We start from the raw sequence: 13,407 nt of genomic DNA, 5'->3' as shown, positions 1-13,407 counted from the left end.
AAATCTGATCACGCCGCCATCTTCCTCATGCCAAAATACAAACAAAGGCTGAAACAGGAAGTTCCGGTTCAGAGGAAGGTCGCGCGCTGGACGGATCAATCGGTGGCCGCGTTACAGGACGCACTCGATGACGCAGACTGGGGCATGTTCAGAAACAGCTCAGACGATGACGTCAACGTGTTTACGGAAGCGGTTGTGGGATTCATCGGGAAAGTAGCGGATGATACCGTGGAGACAAAGACTATCACAACATTTCCCAACCAGAAGCCGTGGGTGGATAAAACCATCCGCAACGCTCTGAGATCCCGCACCGCTGCCTACAACACGGGACTCACAACGGGGGACATGGACCCGTACAAAGCCGCGTCATATAACGTGCGGAGGGCGGTGAAAGAGGCGAAGCAGCGCTACGGGAGGAAACTAGAGTCACAACTCCAACAGAGTGACTCTAGGAGCCTGTGGCGGGGACTAAGGACAATAACGGACTATAAAGCACCAACAACCGGTATGACGAACGCGGCCGTGACTCTGGCAGACGAGCTGAACACTTTCTATGCTCGCTTCGAGGCTGCAGCTAAGGTCTCCAACAATGCTAGTGTTAACGGCGGTAACGGCTGCAGACAGGAAGATACTGCCAGCACCGGAAACGTGCTCGTCATCTCCGAGCATGAAGTAAGGAGAGCCTTCAAAAGAGTGAACACCAGGAAAGCAGCAGGACCAGACGGCATCCCAGGTCGTATCCTAAGAGACTGCGCATACCAGCTAGCTCCTGTGTTCACTGAGATATTCAACATCTCTTTATCTCAGTCGGTGATCCCCACATGCTTCAAAGAGTCCATCATTGTTCCTGTCCCGAAGAAACCCCACCCTGCTTCTCTCAATGACTATCGCCCTGTAGCCCTCACCTCAGTAGTGATGAAGTGCTTTGAACGCCTGGTCAGAGACTTCATCATTTCTTCACTACCAGACACACTGGACCCACTACAGTTCGCTTACCATCCAAATCGTTCCACAGACGATGCCATCTCTCATCTCCTCCACACATCACTCACTCACTTGGACACTAGAAGGGGGAATTATGTTAAAATGCTCTTCATAGACTACAGCTCTGCATTTAACACCATAATTCCCTCCACACTCACCACCAAGCTGGAGCATCTGGGACTCAGCTCATCTATGTGTCAGTGGATCTCCAACTTCCTAACTGGCAGACCACAGGCAGTAAGGATGGGCGGACATGTCTCAGCCTCCACCACTCTCAGCACTGGAGCCCCCCAGGGGTGTGTTCTGAGCCCCCTGCTGTACTCTTTGTACACATATGACTGTGTGGCCACTACCAGCTCCACCACCATCATCAAGTTTGCTGACGACACCGTCGTGGTGGGCCTGATCTCTGATAACAACGAGACGGCCTACCTGAAGGAGATTAAGAATCTGGAGAACTGGTGCCAGAGGAACAACCTCCTTCTAAACGTCAGTAAGACAAAGGAGCTGATAGTGGACTTCAGCACTAAGCAGGAGAGGAACTACCAGACCCCCGTCATCAACGAGTGCCCAGTGGTGAGAGTGGACAGCTTCAAATACCTCGGAGTTCACATCACGCAGGACCTGTCATGGTCCTGTCACATCAACACCGTGGTGAAAAAGGCCCGACAGCGTCTCTACCACCTCAGACGCTTGAGAGACTTCCAACTGCCCTCCAAGGTGCTCAGGAACTTTTACTCGTGCACCATAGAGAGCATCCTGGCGGGAAACATCTTAACCTGGTTCGGGAACAGCACCATGCAGGACAGACGAGCTCTACAGAGGGTTGTGCGGTCAGCTGAGCGCACCATCCGCTCCGAGCTCCCTGACCTGCACTCAATCTACAGCAGGCGGTGCTGGACCAAGGCCAGGAAGATCGTGAAGGACCTCAGCCATCCCAACAACAGACTGTTCTCTCTGCTGAGGTCAGGAAAGCGATTCCGCTCCCTGAAGACCAACACAGAGAGACTGAGGAAGAGCTTCTTCCCGCAGGCGATACGGTTTCTCAATCACACCACCACACAGTACTGACCCACACATATGGTTCTTACACACACACTGGACATTCTGGACATTGTTTTTGCACAACACTGGTCACTATATTCTTCATTTCCGGTTAATACTTGTACAGCTGCTGTTATTGTGTATATATTTATTTATATTTAGATTTCTTCATACATTCTTATATAGTTCTATATTGTGTATTTTGTTGTACAGTTATTTTATTTTCAACTTTAATTTATATATTTTATCTTATTCTTTCCCAGTTAAATTTACCCTTCATTCTAATTTGTGTTGTACAGTTATTTCATTTTTAACCTTAATTTATATTTTATTCCTTCCTAGTTAAATTTACCCTTTTTAATTTTTCATATTTATTTCCAATCTTATTCATAGCCTTTTCCTTTTTTGTTTTCTTTAGGTCACGAGCAGTTGTCCAAGCATTTCACTACATATCGTACTGTGTATGACTGTGTACGTGACAAATAAAATTTGAATTTGATTTGATTTGATTTAAATGGTCTGAAAAAAATAAGCAAAATTCTTGAGCCAACCCTCATTTCCTTATAGTTTATTTTTAAGGAGCCAGACTTTATTTCTTTCTTTAAAGTATTTCTTCTTAGCTTCTCTAAGGAGGGCAGCCGAAAGAAGACTACATGCACCCATTGCACATTCAAAATCTCTCAGACTAACACAGTCTGAGGCATAAGAAACTTATATGGCCATGAACAGAATACAGTGGAACCCCGATTTACGAAATTAATTCGTTCCTGGGGGTCTTGCGTAAGTCAAAATTTTCGTAAGTCGAAGCACCTTTTTCCATCGCCTTTTGAGTGAGGCGATGCTGGCTGAAGACAAAGTTCCTAGTGGAGGAGGAGGTGGCAGAGGTTGAAGAAAGCATACGTATGCATGCATACATACATACGTGTACATGTACATAACATTATGGAATTTAATTAAATTTTTTACAATTTTCTATTTTATCTATTTCGTTAAGTGGGCATTTTGCCACGGGCAGAAATATTGCCGTTACTTGAATTTTTCATTAAATGGGGTCTTCGTAAGCTGGGGTTCCACTGTATATTTAATTTAAGACATGCTTTAAGTTTTAAATTTTAGAACTGACTTGAGTAATATGTACTGCACTGAGTGGAGCATTAGTCATCCATTTACTTGTCTGTTTTATGCTGGCTCCAGAGGCGGAGCCAGACATTTGAAACACCTGGGGCTTAGCCCTAAAGGGTAGTATGCATGTGGGATTTTTTTTTTTTTTTTTAGAATAGGTAGAATAGGTAGAAATGACTGAAAGATTAATAGGCTCTGTTTTGAGTTTTGTTCAAAAAAGAATGACTTCATATAGGAAAAAAATATATCACATATACAGGACACCTTAAGCTAGGTTTTTAATTAAGCAGCAAGGCAGAACAAAATCAGGGCTGTATCAAGACACAGGGACTAAACCCCAATTCAACCAGACCCAGAACTGATCCGGAATTAAAACAGGACTACAACAGTTCAAAATCAGGACTACTGAGGACTTAACCAAGACAGAACCAGAATCAGAACTAGATGATAGTAGCACTAAAAATCATCATAGACCTGCACTACACTTATTTTTTAATTCTACCAAAGTACAATATTTAGATTGAGAAAAGTTTATATAATTATTTAGTCTTGTTGTGCAAACAAGCCTGCATAACTTAATAAATATAGAATTTGAAAAATAGTAAACCTAAAAAGAAACACTAGGTACGAGATACATGAGGTCCTGTGATACGGTGATACTTCTGGTAAACAACCATTTGACTAACATGTGAGTCTCACCTGCTCTTGTTTCACCTCTCTCTGTGTGTTCCTCTCTCCTTCTTTGTGCTGACAATCATCAAATATACAGTTGAAACCAGATATTTACACACAAACACTTTTTTAATTGTAACATCAAATTAGACTAAATGTTTATTTTTTTTAGGTTGATAAATATAAAAACATATTTGTTAACTTTAAGAGTAAAGAGAGAAACTGTCTGTATTTCTTAATTGCAAATGGCACCAAATTGTATTCAAACTGAGCCACACTTATGGAGCTCCACAGTTCTCTTCCTGGTGTTTTGTTGACATCTCTTGATGTTCCCATGTCACAGAAACAGGCTCTGTGTTTTGCCTTATATGCATCCACAGCTGTGCCACCAGTTTACTCACATGGACTCTACGAACCTATCAGAAGCTTCTTCAGCTCAGAATGGAATCGTCTGCAGTTTCTTATTAATTAACAATAAACTTAGTGTATATGTACTCCTAAATTTGATGAAAGTGATAAAAAAAATAGAAGCTCTGTCTCTCTTTATTCTGACATTTAACTAATTCAAAAGATATTTCAATATTTATTTATTTTATACTGAACAACATACAAAGCATAATATATAAAATAACATCTACCTGAGTTTTTCTTTGAAAGAAGCCCCTTATGTCCATTCTTGTATATCAGTGCATTACTGAAACCGATTTATTTAGCCGTGGAGGGAAACAACTGAAAATATGAAATAAACACATGTAAGCTGAGACTCTCTAAAGAAACAGCTTTGTTGTTGTTCGGCTTTTCATTTCGCCATTTGTTGATTCACTTGAAGAGCGAGTAACGTAATATTGGTCAAGTGATCAGTTTGATATCAATCTTTCGTGATGCACCGTCATATTTACATTATTTGTACAGTAGGAATGATTTGCTTTGGTACCTGGTCGAACTTCAGTTCTCCTCTGTCTGCCTGGCTGCGTTTCTCCAACAGCGCACTCGCAGGCAGCAGCTGCCCCGCCCCCCGCTTAGTGTCTGAGCTCGGATCATACCAATATCAGGGGGGATTCACGCACAGTCGTAAATTCCCACAGTGTGCACTATGTGCTTCGAATATTGTGTGTAGTTTTTGTTTTATACAGTTGTCAGCCAGGCATCTAACTATGAAAAAATTACACTCCAAAAGACCCCGGGCTTCTGACAAAACAACCCGGGCTTAAGCCCAGTAAGCCATACCCCCGCTCCGCCCCTGGCTGGCTCTAAGGTAAGTTTCATGTTCATAGTTTGGCCTCATAGTTTTCAGTTCATAGCTTTCACAGTTCATAGCATTCATAGTTTCCTGCTTTGTAATTTAACTAGGCACTGTATATAAAATACTGTGTTCACATTTGAGTCCACACCCACAGCCTGGCCCTCTCGGCCGTAACAAAGGCAATCATTTCTTTAAGCCATTTGCTTACAAATGATTCCTAACCTCTAATTTGGATGTGGGTGGAGTGCCTACAGAAGTCCATCATTTTACTCTCATAGTAGATATTTAAGTTTCTATTTATTTCTTTTGAAAGAAGTCCACAGAACAAGATCAGAATGAAACGACATCCACAAAAGCTAAAATCCCCCAAAATCAGGAACCAGTTCAAAAAGATTTGGACAAACTGCACAGCTAAAACCAAGCTGACCTCACCTGATGCCACATGCACATAGAGCTGACCACGTTTACTTCCATATGTGTTAGATGCTTCACACTGATAAAGGCCATTTATATCAGAGGTCAGGCTCAGCAGTTGTAGCTTTGCACCGTCTATTTTGACAGAAGACTCCAGCAAAGACTGGCCGGATCTGAAAAACATGAACGAGACCTGAACGTGAAATGTACAGAGAGGGCAGAAAAAAGTGAGTTGTGCTAAAAGCTAAACATGTATGTTTTATAAATTATGGTCGAGGAGGACATTGAGTGGATGGATGCAGGTGAGACTTGGAAGTAACCCTCATGTCTCTTTGAAACTGCTTTGCATGACATGTGCTTCTTATCACCAAGCACGTGTCATGTGCTTGGTGATAACATTATTTCCTGGGGGTTGGCTGTAGCTCAGGAGGTAGAGAAGGTCATCTACTGAATGGAAGGTTGATGACTTGATCCCTGACTCCCCCAGTCTGAGTGCCAGATATCCTTGGGCAAGATACTGACCAGATACTAACAAGTTGCATCCATTGGTGTGTAAATGTTAACTAATGAGCACTTAAAAAGCATAGAAGAAAGTGCTTATGTGAAAGAGTGAGTATAAAGCGCTTTGAATGCTCCAGGAGAGAAGAAAAGCACTATATAAGACTCAGTGCCTTTATTATTACCACTCCCATGAAATGAAATATTTCAACTGGAACCAATATTCAAACTACTTTACCTGCTCCAGATAAAGTTTGCATTTGGTTTGGCTTCTGTCACACACTCGAACGAGTCCTCTGAAATCATTCTAATGTTCACTTCTGTGGGAGAAACTGCAAAAAGAAAGAAAGAACAAGACCTGTGTTAATTCTTAACTGAGTACATCTTTTTTTTTTATTTTTTTTTTTTTAAACTGAGTACATCTTAATAAGATCAAACAACTTTTCATATATATTTGAATCAAAACAAAGAAATGCATTTTGGGTACTTTACACTTAGTTTCAAGCAGAGATCATTTTGTACACATTCAAGCATGTTGGTGCTCTGTTTAAAAGCATGGCCTTTATGAGGATTTCAACCAGAAATATAACACCACAGACGAACTGTGTCATTTAAAAAAAGAACCTACAATACTGGAAGAGCATGCTTTGAAAACAGTCTCTAGTGTTTTTGCTTCACCTTCTGCCATTTCCCATGTGTGCTGAATGGATCTCAAACAAATGAAGTCATTGTTAATCTTTATAAACAGGTTTAAGCTGGTCTGTGCACCGTGGTGTTGCCTCAACTGGTGAGAGTTAATTTTTAACCTGAACATCTGCACTCTTACCGAGAACAAAACTCATTCAAGGCAGCTGAAATATCCAAATTCTGGGTAGACATTATTCATTTTGTGATGCTCTCAAGATTCAAATTATCGAACTGGTGTCAAAAAGGGATGCACATTATTTCACACAAGCAGTGTAGATGTGGAATATACAGCTGCTAGTAAGTAAAAAAAAAAACACAGTTGGACTTTGATTAAAGATACATCGTTTTAGTTCTACTTTTCCCCTACCAAAGCCGTGCTGATACACACACTGATGCACAACTTTACTGAGTTTTCTGCATTTCAGCTGAACTGGGTGGTTCTGTCTCAGGACACAGATCAGGTTCCATTACTCGTCTCATCTTTCGCAAAATCTTTATCCAGCTATTGTGACAACATGAGTGAATGACAGTAGCATGAGAACAAGGATAAAGCTGGTATCCATACTGGGAAAAACAATAAATCAGCTCATGAACAAAGAAAAAAAAGCAAAACCATGTCAACTCTTAACACTAAAGGCTACCTAGAAGTATGAGGTTTATGTCTGCTTTTGTTCAAACCAAAGATGCAGGGTATAGTTTTAAAAAAGTGCAGCTATTACTTTTATTTTATCCATAATTTATGAAAATATTTCTGTTGCATTAGTAGATAATAAAGATTAACTGGTAACAAGTAAGTAAGTTCTATAGTATTGCTTTGCAGTTGCAGTTGCAGTTTAATCAGTTAATCCTGGGTGTGCCTGTGTACTTTTAATATTTGATTAAATAATTAACGTTCTTCAGTCAACGGCAACACAAAAGAAGACAAATAATAAACTACATGAGCAGCTGACACTCACAGTAGACCTGTATAGTGAAGAGCAGACTCTCTTCTTTAGACAGAGAGTCACTGCTGATGACACACTGGACCTGGTGACCGTTAATCTCTCTCGTAGGAACACCAAACAACGAGCTGACAGTGGTAGTTGTATCGTTGTCATACTGGGTGGAGTTTGCCGTCGTCCTCACTTTGTCTCCCAAAGCACCAGTGAGCCACCTCACCTCTGCAGGAGGCTTCGATCCAGCAGCCGTGCAGGTAGCAAATAAAACCTCTTCTGTGCCCAAAGTGGGAAGATTGTCCTTGACGCTTGTGAAAGGAGGCACTAGGAGAGTTACAGCACACAATTAGTCAACATGCGAGCAACATGGTAAAATGTCTGTCTCACAAACAAACACCCACAATATTTTAAATAAAGTTGTTGTTTTTTTTATATACCAAGCACGTTTAGAGGAATCTCAATCTTCTGATTTCCACTGGGAAACAAGGTGAAGATGCACGTGTAGCTGCCTTCATCCTTCAGGGCAGCATTGGATAACTGGAGTGTTCCATTATTGTTGTTAAAATTCCCGATATATTTAAATCGATCATCACCTCCATTGACAAACTGCACTCCCTCTCTGGGTAGGATAGTGAGGAAATTGTCATTGTGAGGTTTTTCTCTCGTCTTCCTCTGCCAGGTAATCTGTGTCAGGTCATCATTGGTACCAGTGACATAACACGATAAGATAGCAGTACCTCCTTGTTCCACTGTCACACTTCCACCAGTCACCTGGAGAGCTGTAAAGAACAGAAAACGTGATTAAGGCAGAGCTGAAAATAGAAACAAAAGAGAATCCAAGTACATTCATATCAAAGTGTGATGAACTCTTTTGTTTTTGCGTGTGTGTGTGTGTGTGTATGCTTCATCTTTCAAACAAATTTTGAAATTAAGCTGTTTAGACATTGAAAAATAACTATGAAAAATATTTATAACTAGTTTCTGTGGTGTTAAATCTACTCAAGCTTTAAACTTATTTTGTTCATCAAATGATCAAAATAAGAAAATACACAGATGTCTGGTAACGTAACACAGCTTATTTTCTTCAACTCCATGTAAGCCAGTCAAGGTTATGTGCGTAGTCATGCGCCCACCTCCACTCTTAACAGAGGAATGAAAACAATATTCTCCAGCATCCTCACCATGCCCTTATATAGTTACATAGTTAATAATAATAATAATAATAATAATAATAATAAACTTTATTTATAAAGCACACTAAAAAACCAAGGGTATACCAAGGTGCTTGAGGAAAAATAAAATAGGAAAAAGGAGATGGGAGGGAAAAGAGAAAGGACCTGGCACGTATCAATTATAAAACCTTGACAATCATAATATATAAAAGTATTTAACAAGCATAACGGATAAAAATGTACCAACGCACACCAAATGTTACTTGGTGGAAAAGCAAGATTAAATAAATAAGTCTTCAGCCGTGATTTAAACAGTGACATAGAGTCAGACGCCCGAATATCAACAGGAAGATTGTTCCATAAGACTGGGGCAGCTACAGCAAACGCACGGTCGTCGCGAGATTTCAGCCAAGAACGAGGTTGCTCCAGAAGAAGTTGGGTAGCAGATCTCTGCAGTGCTCTGACAGGAGTGTGTAACCTGAGAAGCTCATTGAGGTAGCTCGGCGCCAAATTATTAATAATTTTGTAAGTGAAAAGTAGTATTTTAACTTGAATACGGTACTTAACTGGTAGCCAGTGCAAGCCAGAAAGAACAGGAGTGATGGAAGAAAACTTCCTGCTACCTGTCAAAAGGCGTGCCGCCGCATTCTGGACAGTCTGCAATCTAACGAGAAGGGAGGAGGAAAGGCCAATGTAAAGAGAGTTGCAGTAGTCCAACCTGTAAGTCACGAATGCGTGAATAAGTTTTTCCAGGTCATTGTGTGGAATATAGCGCTTAGCCTTAGAAATGAGGCGCAGCTGATTAAAACTAGACTTCACAACAGCAGACACTTGCTTGTCAAATTTAAATGAGCTATCCAGTAATATGCCCAAATTACTGGCATAATCAGAAGGGGAGCTAGCAAAAGGCATCAGAGCAGCACACAATTGGTCGCGGGGATTTTACTATCGAACACCACGATCTCCATTTTCTTTTCGCTCAGGACAAGAGAATTACGCTTGAACCAATCTTTAACCTCACGCATGCATTCACAAAAATAGTGAAAGGACATAGCAAGATCGTCAGTAATCTCAAAATAAATCTGTATATCATCAGCATAGCAATGAAAGGCAATATTAGACTTCTCAAAAATTGCTCCAAGAGAGAGCAGATATAGTGAGAAGAGAATAGGTCCTAATACAGATCCTTGAGGCACACCACAGCGTACAGGTACCGAGGAAGATGAGAAGTTGCCCAAATTAACCGAGAAAGACCTGTCAGCAAGATAAGATTTAAACCAGTTGAGGGCAGTGCCTCTTATACCCATAGTATGCTCAAGTCTTAGTAGAAGAATGTTATGATCGACCATATCAAAAGCAGAGGAAAGGTCCAATAAAACCAGGAGCACAGAACGTCCAGAGTGAGTGCTTACAAGAAGGTCATTGAGAACTCTAAGCAAGGCCATTTCAGTGCTATGCCATGGCTTAAAGGCAGACTGAAATTTCTCTGCAATGTTGTTCGCGTCTAAATATGCCTGAAGCTGAGAAAGAACTAGTTGCTCCAGGATCTTGGACAGAAACAGAAGCTTAGAGATTGGTCTATAGCTCAAAAGATCATAACAATCAAGATTCTTTTTTTTCAGAATAGGCTGGACTACAGCATGCTTAAAGGCCAGTGGGACAGATCCAGAGAGTAGAGAAAAATTCATTAAGAACAGAATGCTCCAATTACATCAAAGCAGCCCTTAACAATGCGTGATGGGAGAATATCAAACACAGCATTGGTGTTTTTCAGTTGATCAACCAGCTGCTTCAGAGTCTCAGTTACAGTTAGCTACATAAAAACTCTGTATTGTAGTTCAGTAACATGTGACCATCCTGTTAGGCCATTGCTTGGATTCATCTGTTCTCTCATTGATTTATAAATAACATTATATGAAAAATGAACAATAAGCAACATTCTTGAGGGCATATGAGGAAGAGAGTAGTGCTACTAATTATACAGCACGTCCATGAACAAAGAACTACTGTTTATTGTATTAACACAAACTGAAATTACAAGCAGAAACCATCAATTTCAAGTTAAATATGCACATGTAACAAATAGATAATAATTGATAATACACCACCATTCACTTTTATGAACCACAAAGGTCGTTTAAAAAATAATAATAATAATAAGACCCTGCAGCGCACATTGACGCCATGTCTTGTGAGCCAAATCTCTGAAGCGTGAATGTGATAATAAGGAGCTGCAGTGGATAAATACAACATTCAAATTCAGTTCATCGTAGCCTAGTCACTACAAAATACCTTCTACATCAGCACATAGAAGAGACACGATCACGAGAAGGACACGTAGCAGCGCAGAGTCACATATGGACGGTATAGGAAGCAGCTCCATCCATCCGCTAATCATCGCTGTCCACTGATCATAATATTTACGCATTCCAACTTCCGGGAGAAAAAAAGTCCACAGCCCAAAAATGCTAGAACACAACAGAACCGATGATTCTGTTGGGAGTCTAGCAAAGAAAGTAGGCGGGCTATAAAATGGCTGGATACTCCAGCGACACACAGAGAGAGGAGCAGGAGGGGAGGGGGGGACGGCTAAATAAAACCTTTCACGCATGAGATGAATTAAGGATGCAGCTTTCTGTTCAGCCTTTTAAACAGCGTAACCGACGAAAACACGCGTGGCTTTACCTTGTACATCAAAACAACGGCGATCACGGGGAGGACCAAAATCCTTGCTGTCTGAGAAAAGAGTGGTTTTTTTTTTTTTGGTTTGTTTTCAGGGGAGCATCCAGGATTTTCCTTAATTGGTTACCACAGGACCCGAAAACCAGACAGAGGGGCTCACATGAAATCTGAATAAAACACTGGGCGCAATTTTCAGGTTAGTATACACCACTGTGTCCTGTTGTCAAGAAAACATGGTGCTGCACAAGGGTTTAACCCTCTGGGGTCCAGGGTATAATTGGCCGTTTTTGACTACTTTTGATTTTACCTCTATATTTCACCTTTAAAAACTGTTTATCTTGCCTTGTTTGGTATTATTTTTTTCAGCACAACCTCAAATATCTGAAATTTTAGTTATTTTTCATTTTGGTATACTATATTAGCACAATTGATCTAAATTCAGACAAAAAATTCAAAATCCAAATAGAAAAAAGTTATTTTTTTTACTGTAAAACCCACAAACATGTTTAACGAATCATTTTCATAAATTGAAATGCAAATAGAAATTGTACGTTTCTAAAAATTATGCACAAGTTTTGCAAACAACAAAGTTATATGGTATTATTTACCTAAAAATGCAGCCAAGGCCTCAGGCATTTTTTATATAACCATTTAAATCTATTTACAGAACAATCAGGTGTTCTGCATCAAATAAGAAGGCACACAATTTATTTGTGCCAGTCCAAAAAATAGTTTGTGTTCAGTATAAGACAGAGGAGAGCAGCACAGGCCTAAACCCTGCAGGTCTGACAACAGGAGGTGCATCAGTCCTGTTTTCCATGTGGGAACAGTGTTTACACTGGAATCTGCCTTTGGTGGCTTTTTTGGAGCAAATGTGACATTCAGCAGTATAACTGACACACAATACAAAACAATAACTACACAACACACTAACTACAGCCTCCAAACACACTAAACGTCACTAATGTCTCACATATGAAAACTCGCTCTCTCTTTCTTTCGCTCGCCCGCTTGTCACTGCTAAAACTTCCCCTTCTCCCTAAACAACCAAGTACCACATGTTGCCATATGATTTTTTAGATTGGCTGGCATGGTAAACTCTAACACCAATAGGGAAGGGGTACCTTGTTGAGTAATTGTTTTACAAAGCAGGAATAATGTATTTAGATTTTTTCCTTCAGTAAACAGAAAATAGTGAAAGCTTCTTAGGTAGGATGCAAGGGCGTAGATTTGGCATGGACGTAAGGGACATGTCCCCACCAATATCCAGCGATTATTGAATTGTCCCCACCAATAATCCTACGTCATGTGACAAATATGGCCAATGTGATTGGCTGTGCCTTTCAGGGAGCTCTATTTAGTTTTAGGAGCTGCAAGTCTGCGCTGCGAGGACCTGCAAGGAGGAGAGGAGGATGGCAGCAAAAAGGAAGAACCTGGATATAAGAAAGTATTTTTCAAAGAAACCTGTAAGTCACTTAAAGCCAAGTTAACTCATAAAATGTGTCCGTCATAATAATGTTACAGGCTATGCTAGGCTTTGGCCCACATCAGTCTAAAATTGTATGTAACCATGAATAACGTGTTTTGGAAGCTAAATGCACAACAGGCAGCACTATTAGTTATCTCAGTCTCCCAGAGTAGCAATCAATCAATCAAGGCTTTGTTTGCCACGTGCAGGTTGCCCTGCAGTGAAATAGGACACCTCCCCCCCGACCTTACACACACAACACAGACATCACATGGGGATACAGGTCGGAGATCGGTAGCGTTACAGAAAAAAGGGAGGACAGCATGAGAACAGGAAACAAAAAAACTCCTCTGCACAAAAAAGCACATAAATGTCCACAGCACAACATTATGGAACACGTGACAAGCCACAGGGTCGGGTGGGCGGTGAGGAGTAATCCGAAGCAAACACAGCAGCCATCCTGCCCAGCGCTACCATTCCAACGCG

At 40.8% G+C, this 13,407-nt stretch overlaps 1 protein-coding gene across 2 annotated transcripts in view; it reads right to left on the bottom strand.

Moving 5' to 3' along the window:
- LOC113007455 (nectin-4-like) overlaps window positions 1-13,407 on the bottom strand; it is a 20,917-nt gene extending 7,510 nt beyond the window's left edge. The window contains exons 1-5 of one of the 2 annotated variants that reach the window (XM_026144047.2): window positions 11,064-11,322; window positions 8,037-8,378; window positions 7,621-7,923; window positions 6,216-6,309; window positions 5,498-5,652 (exon numbers count right to left, since the gene is read on the bottom strand). In XM_026144047.2, coding sequence (XP_025999832.1) covers window positions 5,498-5,652; window positions 6,216-6,309; window positions 7,621-7,923; window positions 8,037-8,378; window positions 11,064-11,199 — 1,030 coding nt within the window. In that variant the 5' untranslated portion in view covers window positions 11,200-11,322. Of the gene's footprint in view, window positions 1-4,388; window positions 5,653-6,215; window positions 6,310-7,620; window positions 7,924-8,036; window positions 8,379-11,063 lie in introns of those variants that run through there. The other variant, XM_080290672.1, reaches the window with a different exon arrangement.

Source organism: Astatotilapia calliptera, chromosome 16, assembly GCF_964374335.1.
Source record: "Astatotilapia calliptera chromosome 16, fAstCal68.1, whole genome shotgun sequence".
Lineage (NCBI taxonomy): Eukaryota > Metazoa > Chordata > Actinopteri > Cichliformes > Cichlidae > Astatotilapia > Astatotilapia calliptera.
The sequence above is the reverse complement of the archived record's forward strand: the minus strand, read 5'-3'. Positions and strand labels throughout refer to the sequence as shown.